Source organism: Rhyacophila brunnea, unplaced genomic scaffold (genome assembly GCF_057557595.1).
Source record: "Rhyacophila brunnea isolate RB1 unplaced genomic scaffold, BYU_Rbru_1.0 scaffold_15, whole genome shotgun sequence".
In the NCBI taxonomy this organism is placed as follows: Eukaryota; Metazoa; Arthropoda; class Insecta; order Trichoptera; family Rhyacophilidae; genus Rhyacophila; species Rhyacophila brunnea.
Genome location: NW_028232806.1, coordinates 29,697,780 through 29,721,665, shown reverse-complemented (window position 1 = coordinate 29,721,665; position 23,886 = coordinate 29,697,780). Strand labels below are relative to the sequence as shown.

Below are 23,886 nucleotides of genomic sequence, written 5' to 3'. Positions count from 1 at the left end.
ATCTCGCTCGCGCGCATTTAATGTCAATAGTGTTGAAAGTCTACCAACTGGCGAGCGACTAGCGTAATAATCACAAGTTTATTGGGCCACACATACTGAGTATGGGTAGTTTCATCCGAGACATGAGTACACAAACTGGTGACAGTATTTCCAACTCACCTCGTTGGTATGCCACTGCTCTTCTAATTGCCGTGCCGTGTATTAATTGTATCCATATCTTTTTATTAATTGTAGAAATTCAGGAGGGCGTCTGTTTATCACTGGAAGGAGTGTGTGTCACGTCACTGGGTTCCCAGAAACTGGCTCTCTCGTTGAGAAGCGGTCAGCTGTACCTTTTGACTTTGCTCGCAGACTCTGTGAGGAGTATCAGAGCTTTTCACTTTGACAAGGCAGCGGCCAGTGTGTTGACCACTTGCGTGAGTATTATGATAAATTTTATAATGGTTAAATTATACGAGTAGATTCTCCGACTCCCATCGATGAACTGTCCTGACTAATAAATGTTATTTCAAATCTATTAATTGAGTTGTGAGCGAAACAGACCCAACTTGACGACTGGCACCACAATTACCTCATACTGAGAACGACCCCGAAAATATCTGAAGAAAGTGTTGGGTCCCGCCTTCCACCACATGCTGTCGATATTGTCAGATTGACATTTGTGTCTTCATAATAATTATTTGTACAGACAACAATACTTAATACCAAACAAAAATATCGTCTATTCAATTCTTCACTATCCCTAAACGCCAAACCATAAAATGTGCAGGAAAATGGAAATTTAGAAATTACGAAACTATACTTAATTCGATTTTAGTTCTGTAATATCGAAATATTAAAAATCATTTTTTGTATCATTAATAAATGCAAAAATTAAAAATCATTCATTGCAAATAATGTCACTTAGGATACTTAGGAAGTGGCATGAAAATAATTGTTTTTTTAAATCAATATATGAGAGGCTTAGTATCATAACTCAGAATCTCCATCAATGTGTGTTTTTGGCAAACCAAAAAAAACTGTTTTCATGCTACAGTTTTGAATAAACAGTTTGATTATAGTTTTATTAGATGGAGGATCGCAAAAGAAATTGCCTGTAGTAAATACAGATGTTATTTTTCATCAAACATTCAAGATATCTGCAATTTAAACATGGAGATTCTTAGTTTTGATGTGAGTCTATGGAGATTATTAGTTTAGAAAATACGCCATAAAGATATTATGAGTTCTATTTTATTAATTATATTATAATATAATATAAATATAATTATAATAAATATAATAATATAATAAAAATTAATATTAATTAAGTAAAACTTGGATAAAACTGGGGAACAGATGCTTACACTTTGATAGATAAACAAATACTGTCGACCATGACAATTCAATGCTGCCTTCTCATTGGCTGGAATGGAGATTCTTAGTTTAGAAAATCATAGGGCATTGGAGAATATAAGTTTTGAAAATAAACACAGATTTCACATTCATTTTGTATGGGAGATTGTCAGCTTAAAAAAATAATTTATACTTTGAATGGTAGGTATGAGCACGGAGAACAATGTTGCATTCATAACTCATTGTTGGTATATGCTGGAGATTATGAGTTTTGATACCAACGCCCTCATATGTAATCTTATGCATTTAGGTTTATATAGAAATGTTAGAAATTTCATAGAGAATCGATTAATCTAAAAAAACGTACATATTTCGAAAAATTGGCACTTAGGATAGTTTAGAATTATTGAATAGACAATATTTTTGTTGTATTGTCTGTATTATGGCTTATACATAATAATTAGAATCAATTATTACTTGTTCAAATACAATCTTTCATTGTTTGTGGTAAGATTTGAAATAAGAAAATATGACAGACTGTTTACCATTGAGCATATAATTTTTAATACTGGTCGCACTACATTATGTATTATGAACCAATAACAACACGCGTCAAAATGATCCAACATGTACCTGAATCGTTGGCCTCCTTGTATAATTAAAGCATGATGCTTCGTGTGGCATGGCTTAGGCTTGCGATAATAACTTCTTCAATTATGTTTTTTTCGTAAACGGATTATGTGGCTATCATGAGGCGCCATATTGTCTGCTTCATAAAATATAATTTAGCCACCTCGTGTTGCTGAGTTTGAGAAAGAGACAGCTGTCAAAATTTCTTTTTCTTCGATCATGTCCGATCCTAATAGGATCATATATGGGCCTCCACAGAGTGGAGGTTTGTTTTAACAAATTTTGATTTTACGAGAAATGGATGTCAGCCACTTGTTCAACCTATTAGGTCCATACTCTGACTCATACACAAATTGAAATACAATATGTGTACTTGCCAGATCCAGGATTCGAACCTGGGACTCACGACGCTATAGTCCGACGCTTAAGCCACGCGGCCATCATGGCTGGGCATCGGCATCAAAATATGAAAAAAATATGAAAAAATATTACATACATAGTATAGAAATAATTTAACTTCACTTCTAAGTGTTCTAAAATTCTGCTGTTGTTTTTTGGTCTTCTATAGATGTGTATCTGTGAGGACAGTTTCATGTTCCTGGGGTCTCGTTTGGGAAATTCGCTGCTGCTCCGATTCACCGAGAAGGAAACACACACACTACTCCAAGTCGAGAGACCGACGGCCACAATTGATTTGACTTCTGATGGTAATATTTCTATACTGACAATACATAAGAAATATAATTAAGTATATAATTATATGCATAGTTATATTTGACTGCTGCATAACTTTAGGTGGCTGAAATTGAACATTTAGTGAGCTAAATAATTACAGAATTGAGAAATGCAAATGACAGTTGTCAGGATAGCCAGGTGTATCATGGACGGAATTTAGGCATGTATAGTGTTGTATTTTGTTTGAATTGAAATTCAAGTTAATTTTATATCGTGTATGAATAAATTAAATACAATGTTATATTTACTTGAATTCCGTGTGTGATATGGTTGACTATTTTGACAGATGTGCTTCTTAAGTCTGCCACTATTTGGTGATGGTACCACTTGTGACAATTAGGTTAATTTAATCATTAATTTTATAGAATTCTGCACAGCATATTCAAACATGGCTGTGACCTCACCATTCAGTAAATGAAAAAAGACATTTATTTTTTGCAGAAAGTGCTTCAGCCTCGAAAATCCGAAGGGTGGAATCGTTGAGTGATTGTATGGCCACCGACGTGCAAGATATCAGAGACAAGGATGAACTGGAAGTATATGGATCGGACAGGCGAACTTCTACAGAATTGACCACTTATATGTTTGAGGTTAGCTTATTTAATTTTTCGAATAGGTATTTTTAAATGAGCGGTCACATAACACAAAAAGTCACAATTCAAACAAAAATACACAATTAGAATTTTTCCCTGAAACAAGTATGGCATTCGTAAACTACAAAAGACGTTGTTTATTGTAATGAACGCTTGTAGGTATCTAGTGACTTCACAAACCTTGGATTTTTTACATGCAATTTCCACCATATGTGTGTATACTTTTTCAATATTGTCAGCGAAAACACCAATTAGGTAGGTACTTAGACAGTTAACTAGTGTCATAAACGTAATCCGAACCCGGGGGCATCCTGTCCGGTCGGATTTTATTGTGTAGGGTCGAAATGTTCTTAAACGATCGACACATTTAACAGTTTTAAGAAAATTTTTGACTATATTTTAACTCGGTATAACCGATAAGTAGCTCGTTATAAAAGTGAATAAATGTATCGAGAAAATCATAAACTAAAATGTCAACGAATGTTTCCTCGTTACATCCGAGATCACGCTATATCCGTGATCGTCATAACCAAGGTCGACTGTATTATTATGGTGGCCTATAAAGGTTGTGGAAAAGTCTCATCATTTGGCCTGCGAAATTGTTGGCGATAAACTTTCGTGATTTGAAGATAAGTGGAAATAAAGATATCACTTGTCGTAGATACTCTGATGATTTTGAACACTCACGGCAGGTTGAAAGAAAACAGATGACCCAACATCTGATCCGACATAGAATACAGCTTCTCGAAATTTCACATGTTGTTATTTGCATGTTTCAATCCAGAGCATGGATTTTGTAGGTTGAGGAAATGGCAAACGACCATTTCTCAGAAATAAAAAATCTTTTAAGAAACCACTTCAGGGGACGATCAATATCTATACTGGATTGTAGAGGCAATTGGAACAGACTTTTTCAGTTCAGGCAGTTCAACACTCGACATATGTTTAATCAGACATTGTTAGATAGTTAATCAATATGGTATTTAACTTTTTGGTTTACTATTTTATTATAGGTTTGTGACAGTCTCCTGAACATTGGTCCAATTGGAGACGTGTCGATGGGTGAGCCAGCTTTCCACGAGACCGGCACGGCAAGCGGCGGCGTGGAACTTGTCACCACATCAGGGTTTGGAAAGAACGGGGCTCTCTGTGTTCTCAGGAGAAGTGTCAGACCACAGCTAGTGACTACATTTCACCTGCCAGGTACAATAATAGATTTATACATTGTTCTCGATTGTCTTACAACGGTTTTCTCATAATGTTTTGTTGATATACATAGTAGAGTGGAAGGAGCTAGGGGAGGCTTTCATCCAGCAGTGGATGATGATATATATTATATTCAATATAGAAGTTAATTGGTTTGGTGTGTTTTTCAGGATGTATTGACATGTGGACAGTGATTGGCGACCTTCCGTTGAATGTGAATGGCAAACCTGACGCCCCGCCAACCGTACCACCGCTTCTAGAGAACGAAGGATCACACTCTTATATGCTGCTTTCCCAGGAAGACTCCACGATGGTCTTGCAGACTGGCCAGGAGATTAACGAGGTTGACAATTCTGGATTCCTAACATTATCGCCGACAATCTACGCTGGAAATGTTGGCAATAATAAATATATTGTCCAAGTCACCACTACCGCTATAAGACTTATCAAGGGTTAGTATTTACATTACAAGTGACATAATTAAAAAATTAGAACCACATAACTATTTGTGCTTGAAACTAGATTCAAACATGTAACTAAGTATGTACATTGTTTATTCCTACCATTGGATTACATTCCATTGACTCAGGAGCCATTTTTCCAAGTTTTTCTTCTGATTTTTTCCCCTGTATAACTGTCCTTTCTCTAAAATGGGTTGGACATTTTTTTAGCTTTCACTTTCAAAGAATTTTTTTCACATGCTCTCAAGAGTTAATTTTTTCTGACTTGTCAGGAGCAGCGTTGCCAATTTAGCGTTTTTCTTGCCAGATCTAGTATTTTTCGATAGGCATCTAGCTTGCAAAAAATGCATCTGGCTTGTGGCGATTTTACGTAACGCCGTTGACCCAATATGGGCATTTGTTGTCAATTTTGAAATATTATATTTCTGTTAAAATGTGTGATTTTTACACGATTAGACATTTTTTAATTTTTGCACTTTTTTCGATATGCGAGAGGAAAGGTATTGTCTTCGTTCCTGGTAGAATAAGTAAATTTACTTGCAATTTTATTTTCACAAAATCTAGCGTTTTTTCCTGCCGAATAGCTTGTTTTCGTACCCCGTCTAGCATGTTTTTGTCAACGATAGCTGACAACACTGGTCAGGAGCTATATATATTGTTAGTTCACTTTAAAATTCCGAGATGGTTTCCGTCTCGACTCTGAGATTCTACAATTCCTTCACGTGTCAACAGAATTTCCGCGCATGCGAAAGATTCGCTACCACAAGTATAACATAATTATCAGTGTTGGTTATTTAACAGTACTAAAAGTTCATAAGTCTCCTTCTAGATCCAACGCCTAGATTTTTATTTATAATAAATATGTTTTAGTGAAAGTTATCATTTATTTTCATTGTTTTTTTATTATTATGTTGCTTTACTATCCACCAATTCATGATAATGTCCAAATGTCCTATTGTTAGACACATGTGAATGTGAATACATCATGATTACAGGCAGTCAATATGTCCAGAACATAACGTTGGAGCAGCCAGCATTGGAAGCTAGCTGTGCGGACCCTTACGTGACAGTGATATGTTTGGGTGGACGGGTCATGGCACTGGCACTCCGGGAGAGTGGGCGCGGCGTTGCTCGCCTTGCTTCCCTACGACACTCACCCCCTCTTCATCCCCTAGCGAAGCACTGTGCCGCTTACAGGGACCTCAGTGGACTATTCTCCACTTCTGCAGTCACTGATGATACCTTACTTGTGAGTATATTATTTGATGTTGTCATGCAATTTTTCTTTCTGGCCTACTTCAGCATCCATCTCCATTATGGTCTGTCCAAAGCTGCTTCCTTCCAGTTTTGGATGTCTAAGGTCTTTAAATCCAACTCAACACTATCCATCCATCTTGTTTGAGGTCGACGAGGTTGATGATTGCCTTCTGGCTTCTGAAAGTCATTAGATGGCCTAATTTAATGGATTGCACAATTTGTGTGCCAGTCAGCTGACAAGTAGCTACTTGTTATATCTCCATCTCCACCCTGGCCATGTTTGTTGATGGATCTGAAGATATCACTCAGCACGCTCTGCTCAAATGAGCCTAACAATCATTTTTATGTTTTTTGTCAAGCACCAGGCAACGTGGTCAACTTCTTTTTCTTACCAAATCTCGCATTTTTGAGTATGCATTTAGCTTGTAAAATACGCATCTGGCAAATGGTGTATAGGACAACAAAAACTGACTCTGACTCATTGTTGCCAACCGTTAATTCTGGAAAAAATAATAAATACTATAATTTTATGCCAAGTATGCCAAAAATACAACTTTATAAGATTCTGGGCGAAAAATGTTCCAGCACTATATCTTCAGAAATACTATATTTTTTACGCTTTGGTACCATGATCAGCATCAAAAAAGGTGGCAACACTGCTCTGACTTCTTTTCAGAGTGTGCTATAAATATAGGTATCAATATGAGCCTGATATGAAATATGGTATAGAATATTCGTGACTATTCTGAGAAGACAAAATCCTATTCTCTTATAGGTGAAGTAATACATATTTTGAATACTTACGACTAATTGGAATAGATGTGCAACATTTATCCATAAAGATATTAATTTTGATAAAAATCTCAGATAAGACATATTGTCTGAGTGCTGTTGCAGTAACTCTTATATAGTTTATGTTATTTCCTGTTTCAGTTCAAAGGAGAGCATGTTTTGAAGAAAGGCTTGAAGAAAAAAGGTAAAAACTTAAAAGCGGAAGGTTTTGGAGATGATCCCAATGTTATCCATGAGATTGACGATGATGACATGCTATATGGAGGTGATCAGACGCCTGCTTCTATGGTTTCTGTAAGTTCTGTGTTTTATTAACATTATAATTTTTTTTTATACAAACTGTTAGCAATTTTGAACTGTTAAATGGACTGTAATTGAATAGGAGAACCGTAACCATTGAGAAGGTAGGGTAAGAATGAAAATGAGAACTGGGATCACTAAACTTTGAACTTCGTGATTGGATGCCACAATGTGGGCTGTATTTCAATTTATTTTTTTAACATATTGTGGACATTACAAATTCGTTCAAGACGTTCACAACATGACATGAAACATTATTATAAAGAAAAAAGGTAATAAAACGATAAAAATGAAAATATAAAAAGAGAACATAATATAAACATACAAAAGCAGTAAAAATACAATTATACATTTATAGAAGTTCAAAGAAGTACACCGAGTTTGCTAAGGAGACCCTATTTTAAGAATTTATAAAATAGCGTCCACCTAAACTCACCTCATGCAAGTGGCATATATCAACACCCAAAGCAATTTGGTTGAACATAGTTATCGCCCTCCCAATTGGCATTACCAGTGGCAGGTTGGTTCTGTACCTTGGAAGAATAAACAACTGATGCTCTCTATTTCTAAGGTAGTTATCAGGGACACACAGGTCAACACCTGCCCAGAATGGCAATGTTCTCATGTATACCTCGTAAGTCGAAAAAAATACGTAGCGAAATAAAGATCTCTTCTAAATTGCAGACAGCAGTATGTAAGCATTTAGTATTTAGCGGTCCTCTACGCTTGAAGAAAAAGCAGGTCAGATTGAGACGCTCTTCTTCTTTTCACCTTCGATATGACGAGACAGTCACCACTGCATTCTCATTATACCGTGTTCAAATAATCAATCATTTTGAATTGATTGAAAATACTTATAATTGTATAATGTTTTTTAGCTAATGCAAACCGAACGAGGCCAGAGGGAGAGCACAGTGACGCAGACTCGTCGCGATTGGTGGAGGCGCCATTTTGTCGACCACAAGCCCACCTATTGGCTGTTTGTCGTGAGGGATAATGGAAACATGGAAATCTATTCTCTGCCCGACATGAGACTCAGTTTCTTAGTGAGGAATGTACTCTCAGGCGCCAAGGTATGAAGAAACCGTAGTGTGTAATTTAGAAAGTATTTTGTCGTTTGATTTTTCACTTTCTTAGTCCTTCAAGATGGTCTCATTTCTTATTACTTGGAGCTTCTGTTTGATCCACTTTGTTTCTAATATTCACCTAACCTACTCATCAAATAGATTACAATTCTGCGTGCAAAAGGAGATACGTCTTAAAAATGTAGAGTAGAATATATCAAATTGACCATGATGCGTTTATTTGTAAATGAGAAAAAGTATGAGTCAAATCAACACCTCTGAATTACGAACGAAATTCTACACAGAATCATAGGAGTTCCCATACAAAGTTGTACTAAAAAGTACCTATGTAGTGATTTTAGACATACAGTAAAACCTCGTTAATACGAATTCCATGGTACGGAAAATCGAAAAAAAATTCGAATTACGAAATATGAAATGTAGGGGGGAAAAATATAAAATTTTTTTTTGATTTTCATTAATTTTGTTTCCGATCCATAGATGTGCCCACCAAATTTTCGATACAATTCTTTCATATTAACACTATACGGTCCGCGAATTTTCGCGAAGAACCTACGCCAATATCCGGTATTTTTTAATGAAAATCAACAAATTTCGATCGCGAAGTTAAAAATGATATAACTTTTGAACCTATTGATATATTTCAATAAAATTTTCAGAAAATACTTAAAATATATCAATGCATCAAATTGTGTCATTTATTCAACACTTGTCAACCTCTGGCCCGCGTTCCATAAAGGTAAAGTATATAATTTGTAAATTTTCGTAAATTGTTTATTATATGTTATTAGATTAGTTCAATTTGTTAAGTATAATGTAAAGGAAACAGCCTATTGATATAAAGCAATCACAATATATTATTTTTTAATTTAAAAATGTAATAAAATATTCAAATACAAAATGTTTTACACCGCTATAGAATACGTATCAATTCATTTTTAGCGCTACTACTCATATCTCTGATTATCAAATATAATAAAATAACAAAGACTTAACACAAACTGTGAAGTGTTTAAAAATAAATGCACATTCATTCCCGAACGAACACTAATCTGATTTATTGGTTTTATGGGTTTTATGGCTGAGGCAGTGCAGTGGCGTGCATATTTTCGAGTAAATTCAAATAAATAAAATGCATGCATATACATTCCCACCGTTTATTACAATTTGGTATTATTGTAGGAATCGAGACAATCCAATAACAGTGCAGAGGCGTGCGTAAAAAATTCATATAACAAAATCTATGAGCAATAGAATTGTAAAACAAACATCTACATTCCACAAAAATATTTGAATCAACACTCAATCTTATGGATAATACCTTTAGATAACTGGCTAGGCACGAAATAATTATTATCACACTAAAGCTGAAATTATTTGAAATAGTTTATAAAACTATGAATGTAAAATGAACTAACAACTAATACACTTTTTTTAAAATTATACGAAGAAAACCAATTACCAATATGTAGATGTAGAGGTACTTTACACTCTTTGGACATGTAAATAGTTTCTTTTCGAAGTTTATGTGAGGAACACACTTTACACTTTCTTCTTAAACGTTTATTAGTTGCGGAAATCCCCGGAAATATTTGATTGTGATTGAAAATTACACTAAAATCTCCGATATCTTCAGTCACTGGGAATATCTGACATACAATCCGCATAGTTTTCCTCTGTTTAAAAACGAATGGTCCTCCATTTTAAAAAGTTTTTTTGGAGATAAAACTAATAAAAAATATATATCCTAGCTGAAATATACTTAGATTAATTATTTTTTCAATGAAATTAGTGCAATATAAATAATAATAGCTATTATTTATGCAGTTACACAAGCAATAATCTCCCGAAAAAAGCGAACGAAAATGACAACGCGATACAAGTTCACATTTATAACTATTCTCATTTTCAAGTTAAGATTTCTATCATGGATGATGAAGCATGGTGGGTGGATGTTTCATGGGTAATAAACCATTAATGACAAATTATCAAATAGGATGCAATTTCATAGCGAAAAATCGCGTTCATTTAAAAAAAAAAGAATGCAGGTTCATAAATGGGTGACTACCACTGAAAAGGGTCGACAATTAAATTTCGAAGTTGAAGTGACGACACTGGAATATAACATTGAGTGTTTATTACCGTTTTTGTTTACGTCTCGTGATTCAGCCGTCTAGAAATGGGCTTGTAACTAATAAAAAAAATGGTATAGGTACAAAAAAAATACTGAATGGTATTACGTCCGCCATCTCTGTAAAAACCCCGAAATATTTTTTTTCCATCATGCTTTTACTTCTTGCACATGTCATTCAACCATCTGTCGATAGATCTTGCAACCAAATATTAAATTTCATATTTATTTTTCACAGTAAAGATATGCCTATGTGAGGACGCCACGTAGGCGTCACCGGATCGTAACGTTCGGCTTGCAAAGGACGCCAATGTGGCGTGACCGGACCTTAAAGTGTTAAAATCTGTGCAAATACCATGTGTCATTGATCCATAAATTGAGCTAGAATTATATAAAAATACGAAATATTTTTTATTTTTCCAATTTGTCAACACAATTGTTTGGCATTGGTCCTCTAGTAAAACTATGTTTTTGATGTTTTAAGAAAAGTCTGTCACAATTTTCAATGACTGGCTCATGATATAGTGTACTTTATTACGATTTATTGAATGTTTGTATATGCCAGGACTCTGAAATCATTTCGAATTACGAAATTCGAATTAAAGGAATGGTTTTATATGAAAATAATGTTCAAGGAACTCTTTTTTCACGAAAATTTCAAATTAGCGTGAATTTCGAATTATCAGTGTTCTTACTAACGAGGTTTTACTGTATATCGTATTTCCTTTCACAGACAGAATTATTGCATTATCGTGTCTTCTTCTTTCTTTGTTTAATTCAAAGAGTTTTGACTATTCCATCTAGGCACCTCATCAAACTTTTGGTAATACTTGATAATGATTTCAGAATATTTTTTAAATACTGCATTGTAAGTAAGGTTTGACCACACATGTATCTCTACATTTGTTAAACATCGCAGATTTCGATGGGCGGGCCATGTAGCAGTGGTTCAATGAAAACAAATAAATATGACTGTGCACTATTTATGTCAGATCTCAACAGCCTACCTCCACCATTCGCCATTGGCTGATGATGATGTCAGGCTTGATAGTTCGAACGTAATTCTAATAAAAGTTTGTAGAGATTTTTCTGATTCTGATGTTTTTGAGTTATGTATTTTTAGTCAACAATCTTTGTAACCCTATTATCAGTTTTACTTCCATACATAAAGGATTTCTATCTATAGAATAACGTTTTACTTCAACGTCTGGTTCCCTTAATGTTTTTTTCATTGATTTTAGGTATTGACAGACAGTCTGGAATCAGTTCCTGTCCTGCCTTCCAGCAGCACGGAGGAATTACTCGGAGCGGCAGAGGAGGGAATGGGCATGCCCGAGCCGAGTGTGGGCTCACAACACCTCCGAGAAATGTTAGTGGTGGGGCTGGGTAACAAAGGATCTCGACCTCTGCTCATGCTCAGGACTGATTCCGAACTCATGATCTATCAGGTCTGTATTTTATTCATCATCTACCTACTGTGGAATATTGGCTAGAACTCACCTCTTGCTCGAATCCCGTGGCTTGTTCAAATTCTAATTCAAAGTCCAATACACTAAAATTGAGTTGTCACTGTGGTTCAGTGCGATGTGAAAATGTGAAAACACACCATCGACATGAGTGTTTTCTACAACCATAAACCTTGTTATATTATAGGTAGATACTTATTCAAAGTCTTAGTGTAGGTATGTGAATTTTTTCATGCATTTCATTAATATTTATTGGCATCCATGTGTCCTGTCGTTCAGTTGTCAGCGGCGCCGGATCGTTCTGTTATTTATTATTTTATAGTGCAATAGATGCCTACCGTGTAAATGAAAACTGAATTACTAATGTTATCTATGTAGGTGTTCCAATATGCTCGGGGAAATCTTAAAATGAGGTTTAGAAGAATCCCTCTCGGCATCCCGAGAATGCCTCAAACCAAAGAGGAGGCAGCGGATCCTGGATCAGTCAAATACAACGTCAAACGGTTGAGATATTTTGGTAAGTCACTTATCACTTAAATTCTTCATTTGAATCTTAACAATAGAATATAATTTAGAAATAACCTCACCTATTTGAATAGTCCTAGAAAAAATCTGGAACCCAGTGGGATTCAAATACATATTTTGCTTGCCTGGCAAGGGCTTTAACCACCAATCCACCAACATAAGTACCAACCTTGCATATACAGCATAGCCTTAAGGCGATGTCTTTGGCCTAAATTACACATATAATGTGACTTTCACGCCATCTATTTATATTTACAGGCATCTACCATGAATTTCTAAAAATCTGTTACTAAAAACTTTGGTCGATTCCAACCAGATGGCAGTAAGTTACCATAATAAGTTGCAAGTATTGCCAGATGAAAAAAATCGCTAGACAAAAATTCATTTACATATTATAAGAATATAATATATTCTACTTACTATAATATTATTATATATATATACTTATTCAAATAATTATTAATTTTTTTAAATAAGTACAATATTTTATTATATCGTATTGACATTTTTATGATAGTATATTATAATATATTGTAGGTATATAATTTGATCAAATTCAATTACACAAAAAACGTTGTTTATGGAATTACCTTCACTTATTATAATATAAAAAAGTTCTACTAGTTATTTTGTAATATGTGACAATCTAATTCACTGTGAATTGACACATATAATTTTAAATCGTCTGCCAAGAGTAAAAACTGGATTCCATTGATAACATTGACAATGTCACAAGATTTGATATAATACACGTGATATGATATAAGAAAATAAAATCGCTAAGACACTTCGCTTTCTTCCATTTTTTGTGATGCAAGTGCTTTAATCGTATGTCCAATCACGAGAGTCCTTTTTGCTGGACGGCGTGGGTACGGGGAATTTGAAAAAGAAAGTTAGTAAGCGTCCTTTGTAAACCGTGTACGGACCTGTGTAACTAATTGTAAAAACAAAATATGTAATGGACTATAAAGTAACGTTGTCCAACCAAATATTAAAATATATAACGCTAAGACCGCACGAGAAAGACTTAGTGTCTTATTTAATTATACCAAAATATATAAATCCTTTTTTTATCTTTTTTTTGTGAATCCGGGGTTCGATGGACACCTGAGCTAGCCGCTGGAACCCCGGGTATCTCAATTTCTTATCTCTGAAAACTGCTTGAGATTCATACAGGATAAGAAATGAGATGAATACAAATTGAAATCACCAATGATGGTTATACAATTATCAACTGGCAAGTTTTCAAAGTATGAAAAGAACGAATTATATGCATCGCGAGACGATCGCGGTGGAAAATACACGTAACAGTGAAAAATGACCCATTTCACCGTAATCGAATAATAACGACGTCAATAGCTGCAGCAAAGTGACAGTCAACAACAGATATACTGTCTGGTCGGTCGGAGCGTACAGCAATGAGAACGCCACCACCTCTCTGCCCAAAATAAAAATTGCATTATAGTGAATTTTTTTTAGCTTTATAAGCTGGCGACCCCACAGAAAACCCGTCGCGTTCCGAGGTTGGGAACCCTTGGTCTAAACAGTCATCTCGCTCGAAAGTTTAGCTTTGCCAAGAAAAGTGCTGTTAAAACATAGCACTTATTGTAACAATTACAACAATTGGATACAAACCTTCCTTAGATAGCAGCGGGAAGCGTCTTGCGTACATAGTCTAAGGAATAGACACGCTGGATCCAAACACATGTTTGTGAAAAATTGTTTAGGTTTAGGAATCAGGTTATAGAAAGTATTGAGAATACTAGACGTGTTGAAAATAAATCTTGGTGAATATCTTCACCTTGGAAGTGAATAGAGGTAATCCACACAAAATTCAAAAACGTTTTTATTTGACCAAACAATTTTTGAAATACTTATTGGTTATAATTATTATTATGGTGAAGAAAAATAACTGATCTTTTTACAGGAACATGATTTCCATCAAATTTGCTAAACAATCTAATACACAAATGACATCCGTGAAGCTCTATTCACTTCCAAGGCGACGATATCAGGAAAACATGTATAATAAATAGTAAAACGCATGCGTAGATTAGAAATGCGTTTTATTATCGCTCAAGTCCGACAATTCTAGGAATATATTCTGGAAGAATTGCCAAAGAAACCAAAATAACCACTAAATAAACTAACTATATATGGTATATAATTATATAAAAAAGTTCCACTAGTTATTTTCATTAAAACATTTTAGAATATAATAAATCATTGGTTACATTGTATAGCATTGTAAATTAATAATAATTATGAGATATCGTTATAAGCATAGAACACGAAAAATCTGAAAACCATCGTGAAAATCCACGAAACAAGCATGGCATGCATAAACAGCTACAAAAGAAGTTGTTTATTCTAATGAAGTATATATAATAAGCAATATTATTGAAGTTAACCCACGAGCCATCACGTGGCCCTACATTGGTTGATGTGAAGCATCTAGTTCAGTTTTAGGCTGGGAATGCCCTAGGAAAAGATACCCAGGACTAAGGTTGCTACGCTCAAAGTGAGCTCTGACTGAGTTTAAAGAAGTTACTTTCTAATGCAAAGTTCCGGGGAGAGAAGAGCGCAAGGAAATTATTAAAATAAAAATAATTCTATTGTATATATGAAAAAATAATGAAGCTAATCATACGAACAGCAAAAATTACGTGTAGAGATCTTCACGCCCGCAGTAAGACGCCGCAAATTTTTTAAATGCAGGATAATTGGCCTTAGTAGCAACCAAGTCGGACGGCCCGATGGGCCCAACAGCTGGTTGGACCGACCTGAGCATCTCCTCCCGTTCGGGAGCACATTCTAAGACATTCCCAGAGGATGTGGTTGGCATCCTGAATTACCCCTCCGCATGGACATGTCGGACGGCTTACAAGTCCAAGCTCAAAGAGCTTGCCAGCTAACCCACCGTGTCCAATCACAAATTGATCGGTGTGATGGTCAGGAGTCAGATATTTGGTTATCTCCAATCGCCATTTAATGTCTGGAAAAAATTAAAATGTGTGCCGGCCCTTGGTTGATTCATTCCACCGTCGCTGCCAGGTCTTCTATGCCGCGTCAAGCGTCAATAGACGTATAGTCAGGTTACTTTTTCAGCAACATGCCGAGGAGGCGGGGCAAGGTGAAAGTCACCAACAACGGCCTCCTCACCTTTGAGGAGCTTCGTTGACGGACCGCTGACCTGTATGTGCAGGTCAAGTGGAAGAATGCGGCCAGGACCGGAAGCGCGTCCGTTGAAGTTGCTCGGTAGGCCTTTGTGATTTCTAAGAGCGCACTACGTAGTCTATCAGTTTTATGGATACGCGAAATTCCATGTCCAAATGTCAAGGAAAACTATGACATATTTATTGCGAGAATTATATCAGAAGTCAACATAAATTACTTTTTTATTTTCTTCGCTTTAGTTTGCAAATTATTTAATATAAACTCAGGTTCGCGAATTCTCATACCCCGTTGGATACGGCTATCAGCTAATTCTGGAAGAAGGCAATCATTATAAAAACTTATCAAACGCGGTAGAACACGTGTCTCAAACTGTGGATCTGGCAAAAGTCGTATGATTTCGATTCCACTGTCGGCATATACAATTAAATCACAGTATTCCTTCTTCGCAATGTACAACTGTCCCTGTATTTGAAACCAATAATTATGTGATTCTTTTAAGTGAAGTACGGAGTTCACAATAGTTAAACATAATATATTGTTTTGTAATGCTGCCTCTAAAATTGGTTTGGAACCGATGGACGGAAGACATTTAACTTCTATCAACCCATTTTCCCCAATTAAACCGTCGGGGCTTGCTCCTAAAAATGGGAATTCCGTTCTTACAAAAAGACCACAAGGCATAACAGTGACTTTGTTTTTTGCTTCATATAAGGCAATAGCAGTGCGTTCATTCTTCCTGCCATACATTATATCCTTTGTCACAATATCACTTGGGAAAAGTATATTTTTAACAGTATTATGCCGTGGTGTCGTATTTCTCATTTTGAAAATATTCCCAAACTTAGATGCTGTCAAACGTTTATGCCTGGCATCAATCCACAAATAATTTTCACTTTGCCCTACTGTCGCCAACTGCAATTGCTTACAATCTGTATCGCAAGAAACCCCAGCCTGTAAAGATTCCATAATTTCTTTCATTTTCTCCTGTAAGTCCAACTGTGGAATATCTGAATCGGCAGCATGCGGGCCATATTCACAGTCAGCTTGGTTGCTTACAGGGACAGTTGGTTTTTTATACCTGGAAGTGAAATCTAAACGTCTCGCCTTAAGACGATTTTGACGATTTAGCCGACTAATAACAACACTTTTAATTATTTGAAGTAATCTGCACGGCACTCAGAGTGTTCGCCAAATACATGATTGGGTCCATTTTTCAAATCCAACTTTAACTGAGTGATATTGCCTTCGCATCGTTTTATAGCGTATCGTGCAGCACTTTTGAGACGTTTAATCTCCTTCCGCAATAAGCTTCGGCTTTTCGTATCGTATTTTACGTTATTAACCATCGTATAAAGTTTGCTAGTGTAGCATTTGACCATGTGATTCGCGCATTCCATTTTTTTAATTTTATACCCAAACGGTGCTCTCTCACGCACCCTAGCAAATACACTTGAATCACCATCCCCTATTAAAAATTTTACCCATACTTGATGTTTGTCAAAAATATAATTTAGTCCCTCAACTACAATGGTTTGCTCCATGCCTGTCGATGGTCCAGAAAAAGATATATTACACTCATGTTTCTTAGCTGGTTTTTTTTCATTGGCTGCGATGGTACAAATGTGGCAATATTTGTTCTTAACACCTAGGTAAAGAAGTTTTCCTGTTCGTTTTCCGATGATGCATGCCACTCCGGATTTGGCAGAAAAACTATGGCCATAACTCCTTCTTGACCAACCTCCGTCAACAATGACCGTTATATAGGGGTGTTTTTCATCAATTTCATTATTTTCTATAGCCAACTGTTTCTCGATCTCTATATCCTTCGACATTTGATCACACAAATGAGTTTTCCATGACTGGCTAACTTTTTTTTCATGCCTTTGGAACGTTCCCGAAGACATGAATGGAATTCCCACAATACCGCATAATTCCTGTGCCTGACTGTAACCAATCCCGATATTTAAAGATCCCCAAACAAATGATGTATTAATCGTAGACGTTTGGGGTTCAGTTAATACTGACGCTGTTTTCTCACAACACCTGCATTCAAAATGCAATGTTGACTTAATACCGTATACGATATACCGTATACCGAATACGTTTTCAATTTTTTCGGCCAACAGCTCTGAATGTCTTCACAACTATCAAGTCTCACACAATAATTGTGCTCATCTGTCAATACTGGAAGATTGTCTGGGTCATCCGAGATGGATACATCACTATTTATCACCGGAATTGGTTCACAAGCAACGGCTGTGTTGGATGATACTAACTTCCGTTTCCTAAAGTATTCATCACGACTTTCCATCAATATTTTGGTAGTTTAAGATAGTTTTGTATTTTTTCTAGTGTAGGACTTATATTTTTTAACACTTACACATGGCACATCCATAATTATTAATAAAATATAGGTACTAGATCAATATGTAACAAAGATTTATATTCACTTATCACACACCTCTGGTATTCACTATTTAATTAAACTACACTGAATATGTGATGTAATTTAAACACTCACAATATAATTTATCACAACAATATCACGTAATTTGCACTGAGTAACATAAATTATATAAAAATGCATAAAACATAAAGAATAACAACACGCCAAACGTCAGTAGCTACAACATAACCTAATAAAATAATTTTGGTTGCAGAAAATTATACAATGTGTGATTTCTTCACCAAAAATCAATCAATAATCACACGACCTACTTAGTAACGAAAATGTTACTGATTAGTTAATTAATTTATAATTAATTATAATTATTACAATTAATTAATAAAAAGATAAAATTGATTGGCGGTTGCCTAAGCGCGCGGTGATTATTGATGGTGCTGCCATAATATGTCAAAATGCGAGATTTGTTTATTTTTATCATAAATAATGGTAAAAAACAGTTGTAATTTAAGCAAATACTAATGGAAAATAATTTTCAGTATCAAATTTTGAATATAGGCAGGTTCCTACGTATATTAAGTAAATATTGTAATTTTAATTTGTTAAGTTATTTTTATTCATATGGCAATTTCGCATAGAAGTTTAACACAAACTGATTTTTGCCAAGATTCAGAGAAAAATAATGTTATTTTGTCTTGTCTATGTGTGAGTTTCATTTTCAACGTCATGTTATGGTTGTGTGTGTATTTTGTATGAAGAAATTTTGTTTCCAAATAATTCCACGACGGCAGCACTATACGGCCAAGCGTCAGCTTAGTGTTGTCAGCATGTTGCCAATTCGAGCAATTATTATGGTTTCGATTTCTATCGATTCGTTAATATACAAAAATACAAGATTAAATTTAAATAACTGCCGTAAAAATTAATAAATAATATTTTTAATAGAAACGCTAAGCGTTATTCGCGATAAATTGCGTGTAAGCCGAGATATTTCGATTTTAATTGCGTGCTTTCTAACCTCTAAATCGATGTTTTTTAAATTTGAAAAAAAAGATATAAGGATATAATAAATTCCAATTTACGTTTAGCGTTTCGCTAGGTAATAGATTTAGGTATATTTTTATCGTAATTTTGATAATAAATCTTATGTCATTCATTCTTACCACCCGATAGAAATGTACCGAATTTGACACGTATTTTTGGTATATAGAACTCCACGATACATCTTAATTTTTTATTTTATTTTTCTCATTACTTTTGAATATATATCTACCGATTAATAAACTTTTCTAGCTATTTTTCGATAACAACTTTACCTAGAGACATCACCTTAATAATCAATGCCAATTAATGCCAATCAAATAAAAGTAAAAATCGTTACTTCTCCTGTAAAATTTTATTTTTACATTGTAGGGAGGATGCCTTCAATTATGTATTTTTTTATCATACGAAACTGATATAAATTAAATTCAAATGATTGAAAATCCGGATAATCGAGGTTCTACTGTATTTCCTAATACATAATGTAATGTCCGTCGTTTGTTCGAATTTCACTTTTGACAAGTTGCTTTGACAGCTGTCATACGTTTTATTATGTCTATAAATTTTCTTTTGACGCTGTCTTCTATAGTAGGTGTATAACCAACTCGCAATACAGTCATATCAGATCCCCAACGCTTTGTCCATTAAAACACTTAAAGAGGTTGTGTAGCTTAGAGTATCTATTTCTACTATTACCAAATAAAACCCTTCTCCATAGAAAGGTCTCTAATGCCATATCAGGAATTTAAACTCAATATCAAAATATCCCTGACAAAAATGACCAGCCCTGCAAATGTTCGCAACCTCTGTAAATACTAAATAATATTACGAAAATAAATGCTTCACGAACACGATTACGCTTCTCAGGTCCCTTCACGCAGAGCCGCGAGTACCTGGTTTTTTTTTCTATCCCGAAACCTCGCCCCGGGCAAGTTACAGTAATATTTTCGAATGTTTGTCAAGCGACTTCCTCTTACCCCACACCCCGAGGTGATACATCCCCCGCATTCTTACCAACATGCTCTTTGAAAAAATTCAGTTTGCAAATCATCCCCAAAGTAAAAGGATGCGAAGGAATTGTTTCCTGAGTGACGCGTCGCTCTGCGGGGAGTGACATGATTATCAAATAAATCTACCAAAATAAAAACATAACGAAAGAGTGATACAGTGTAACCCCAATTAAAGTGAACCAACCTATCAGCGATATAGTGTAACCCCAGTTAATGTTAATCCGCCCATCAGTGACATGTGACAAGTGTAACTATAATAATCGCCCACCCCTTATGTTTAATTATCTAATCTTTATAATATACCCGTAAAATCAATGCTTGTGTAATTGCAATAAAATCCAACCCTGCGCGGGCAGGGCTAACAAATCAAATCGGTGTTATCAATTTTATACTTTTTAATGCGTATGATATCCAACCCATGCAACCCCGCTCTTGCATACACTTACGAACCCGAAATGGACCAGTTCCGAAGGACTTCATTCATCATGCCCACCGCAAGTTCGTCTTCAAGGTATTACTACCTACACTTCTGCTGCCCTCTACCTTACCCTGAGTGTGAGTGTGAGTACCTATGAGTAGAAAAAAATCATACCTACTTCTCACTGTAGAAAATAATAATTTCTTTAAAAATGCTTATTGATATTAACAAAAGAATATAATATATTTTTTTTCCCCAGGCAACATAGCTGGCTACAACGGTGTATTTGTCTGCGGTGACCCTGGCCTTTGGATTTTGTTGACACCTCGAGGTGAGTTGCGCTGTCACCCACACGCCACGGCCCAGGAGGATACCAGACCATTTGTCTCCACGTTTGCCCCGTTCAACAACGTCAATTGCTCACAAGGATTCCTGTACTTTAACATCGAGGTTTGTACAATATACGTTAACAATTCCATTCAAAATGTAACTTTAGGGTGAGAACAAACATTCATGACTTCTGGACTAATCTATCGGGGTCTGCTTCATGCACCTTTCAAAAAGGAATTATAAATAGGTATATCTATTATCAAAGATGTTGAAAATGTATGTAATTGAAGCAAAAAAAGGATCTTTGGTTTACTGATCAAGTTAGTTACAACAGATTTCGCATTGAAGATTTATTTGAAAAGAACTTTTTTACTATGACATTCCACTATAGTTTCAGATTCACCCAATTAGTTAATTACGTACATGATATGTGCAGATATGTATAACCAAAATAAGCCTTGAATACTTTAATTTATCGGATTGGATAAGTGTTAAATTCAATTTCAGTTTGACATTTTACACATCTCACAGATTGCCGTTTCAAAGCAGATTTTTGACATGTGGAAAAAACTTTCTCATCGATTTTATGTAGGCATCCAAAAGCAATTTGCTATTATTTTTAAGATGAATAATCTCATAAATCACCGAGAAATGCATATGTATGTTTGAAAACAAAACAAAAGACTTAAAACCAGTCAGCAGACCGCCATTTTGTTTTTTGAGACTGCCAATAGAAGGAAAAGATAATTTACCAATACAGCCACACGTATAATCACTTCATTGGAAAATTGAACTATGTACTTATGTAGTTTCAAAATTCTTAATACAGAATGCTTATAAGACTCCCTCTATCTAGAGTCCAAATTCTTATATTATATATACATAATTATAAAGTATTTGTTATTTATGTATGTTTGAAAACAAAACAAAAGACTTAAAACCAGTACGCAGACCGCCATTTTGTTTTTTGAGACTGCCAATAGAAGGAAAAGATAATTTACCAATACAGCCACACGTATAATCACTTCATTGGAAAATTGAACTATGTACTTATGTAGTTTCAAAATTCTTAATACAGAATGCTTATAAGACTCCCTCTATCTAGAGTCCAAATTCTTATATTATATATACATAATTATAAAGTATTTGTTATTTCTAGTCTGAACTTCGGATCTGTCTTCTCCCCACACATTTATCCTACGATGCGCCATGGCCTGTCCGGAAGGTACCTCTTAGAACGACCCCACATTTTGTCACCTACCATTTGGAATCCAAGACGTACTGCGTGGTGACATCACAGGCCGCACCCTCAAAGACCTACTACAGGTTTAATGGTGAAGATAAAGAACTGTCTGAAGAAAGCGCTAAAGGAGACAGGTATATATTGATAATCTCTGATTTCTAATAAATAATTTATTCATTCAAAAGGCTGCTTAACTCTTTTACTCCCAGCTGATTTAGCCTAGCATATGCGAAAACTCCCAAGCATTTTTTGACAAAAAATCGTCGATTTAGTTTTTTTTAAATAACTAATTCTACACATGTTTTAAAAATTTGAAACTTTTTTGTGTGTTCTCAATGGTGTATAAAGCAATAATAAGTAATAATATTGATAGTTTACATCAATAAAACAAAAGAAAAAAATAATGTATCAATATTTATTTAGAAATGAACGGATAAAACTATGTTTGAACTACAAAACAAGTGTGACAACATTTTTTTATTTATAATTGATATATCAAATTTTATAATATAATCTATCCTTATGTAGTAACAGAAAAAAAAATAAACATATTATTTCTCTATGAAATAGAATTTTTATAAAGTAATCAAAAAAAATCGTATAGTGTCAAGGTATTCAAGAATATTATTCAATTCACGAAATCGCAAGAGAATCATGAGCACAATGAAGTAATTTCTAAAAATAAGTTTCAAAGCACTAAATCATTTATAATAATATTTATATTCATGTATTTTTTCACCATCTTACCAAAAGTACAGTGGCATCCATTGTTAGTTCAAAAATTACAAAATTCATTTTGTAATATGATATATGAATCATAAAACAACTAAAACACAATTCACGAAATCGCAAGAGAATTCGATACAGTATTGAGCACTAACTGATATGGGAATGAAGTAATTTCTAAAAATAAGTTTCAAAGCACTAAATCATTTATAATAATATTTATATTCATGTATTTTTTCACCATCTTACCAAAAGTACAGTGGCATCCATTGTTAGTTCAAAAATTACAAAATTCATTTTGTAATATGATATATGAATCATAAAACAACTAAAACAAATCTCAGAATTTAAAATGTGTCATAAAAATAATGTTTTATTATTTTTATGACCCTCTTTGGTCTCAAGTTTGACAGCAGAGCAATTATGACTTGTGAGTTAATAGGGTATGACATAATTATAAATAAAGCCGACACTAAAATAAATGTTACTCACACCCAACATACAGTGAATATAATGTTTTGTCTACACGAGACGAAATATGACGGGAAAAAATTTGGAATAAATCGTAAATTTGGTTCCAAGCTTTCGGCCGATGGATCGGCCCAGATGGAGTTTTCGCATAGGTATAGTGGGCCGAAATATCGGCCGAATAGGAGTAAAAGGGTTAAAGTTAATATATTTTTTTGTAATTGATGATATAATTTTGGTATTGATGGATGAAAACTGTTTTATTATATTTGGGGGTAAGCAGATGATGGTGTGTTGAGGAGATGAGTGAAGAACTGAAATAATATGATGTTGAGAGCAGTTGCGTGTTTATTAGACAGAATGACAAGTGCAATTGTACCTATAATGATAAAAGATAACAGCGAGGTAGATATTTTAGCCCGAGGCACAATGATTCAGAGTGACAGTTTTCTACCAAGATAAAATGCACAGTGAGATATTCATTAAATCGTAATAGCGTATTTATTGAACTCCTTACGATTGAATAATGCTTACACTTAGTATCCCATGCCTT

The 23,886-nt window shown here is 34.8% G+C and overlaps 1 protein-coding gene across 2 annotated transcripts in view; it reads left to right on the top strand.

Moving 5' to 3' along the window:
• Window positions 1–23,886, top strand: part of Cpsf160 (cleavage and polyadenylation specificity factor subunit 1) — a 43,381-nt gene that overhangs the window by 8,882 nt on the left and 10,613 nt on the right. For both annotated transcript variants that reach the window (XM_085943163.1, XM_085943162.1), the window contains 12 exons: window positions 235–416; window positions 2,534–2,672; window positions 3,142–3,290; window positions 4,307–4,496; window positions 4,670–4,951; window positions 5,956–6,209; window positions 7,151–7,303; window positions 8,188–8,382; window positions 11,767–11,973; window positions 12,370–12,508; window positions 20,826–21,016; window positions 22,056–22,273. In XM_085943163.1, the coding sequence (XP_085799289.1) occupies window positions 235–416; window positions 2,534–2,672; window positions 3,142–3,290; window positions 4,307–4,496; window positions 4,670–4,951; window positions 5,956–6,209; window positions 7,151–7,303; window positions 8,188–8,382; window positions 11,767–11,973; window positions 12,370–12,508; window positions 20,826–21,016; window positions 22,056–22,273 (2,299 nt within the window). The remainder of the gene's footprint in view (window positions 1–234; window positions 417–2,533; window positions 2,673–3,141; window positions 3,291–4,306; window positions 4,497–4,669; window positions 4,952–5,955; window positions 6,210–7,150; window positions 7,304–8,187; window positions 8,383–11,766; window positions 11,974–12,369; window positions 12,509–20,825; window positions 21,017–22,055; window positions 22,274–23,886) is intronic.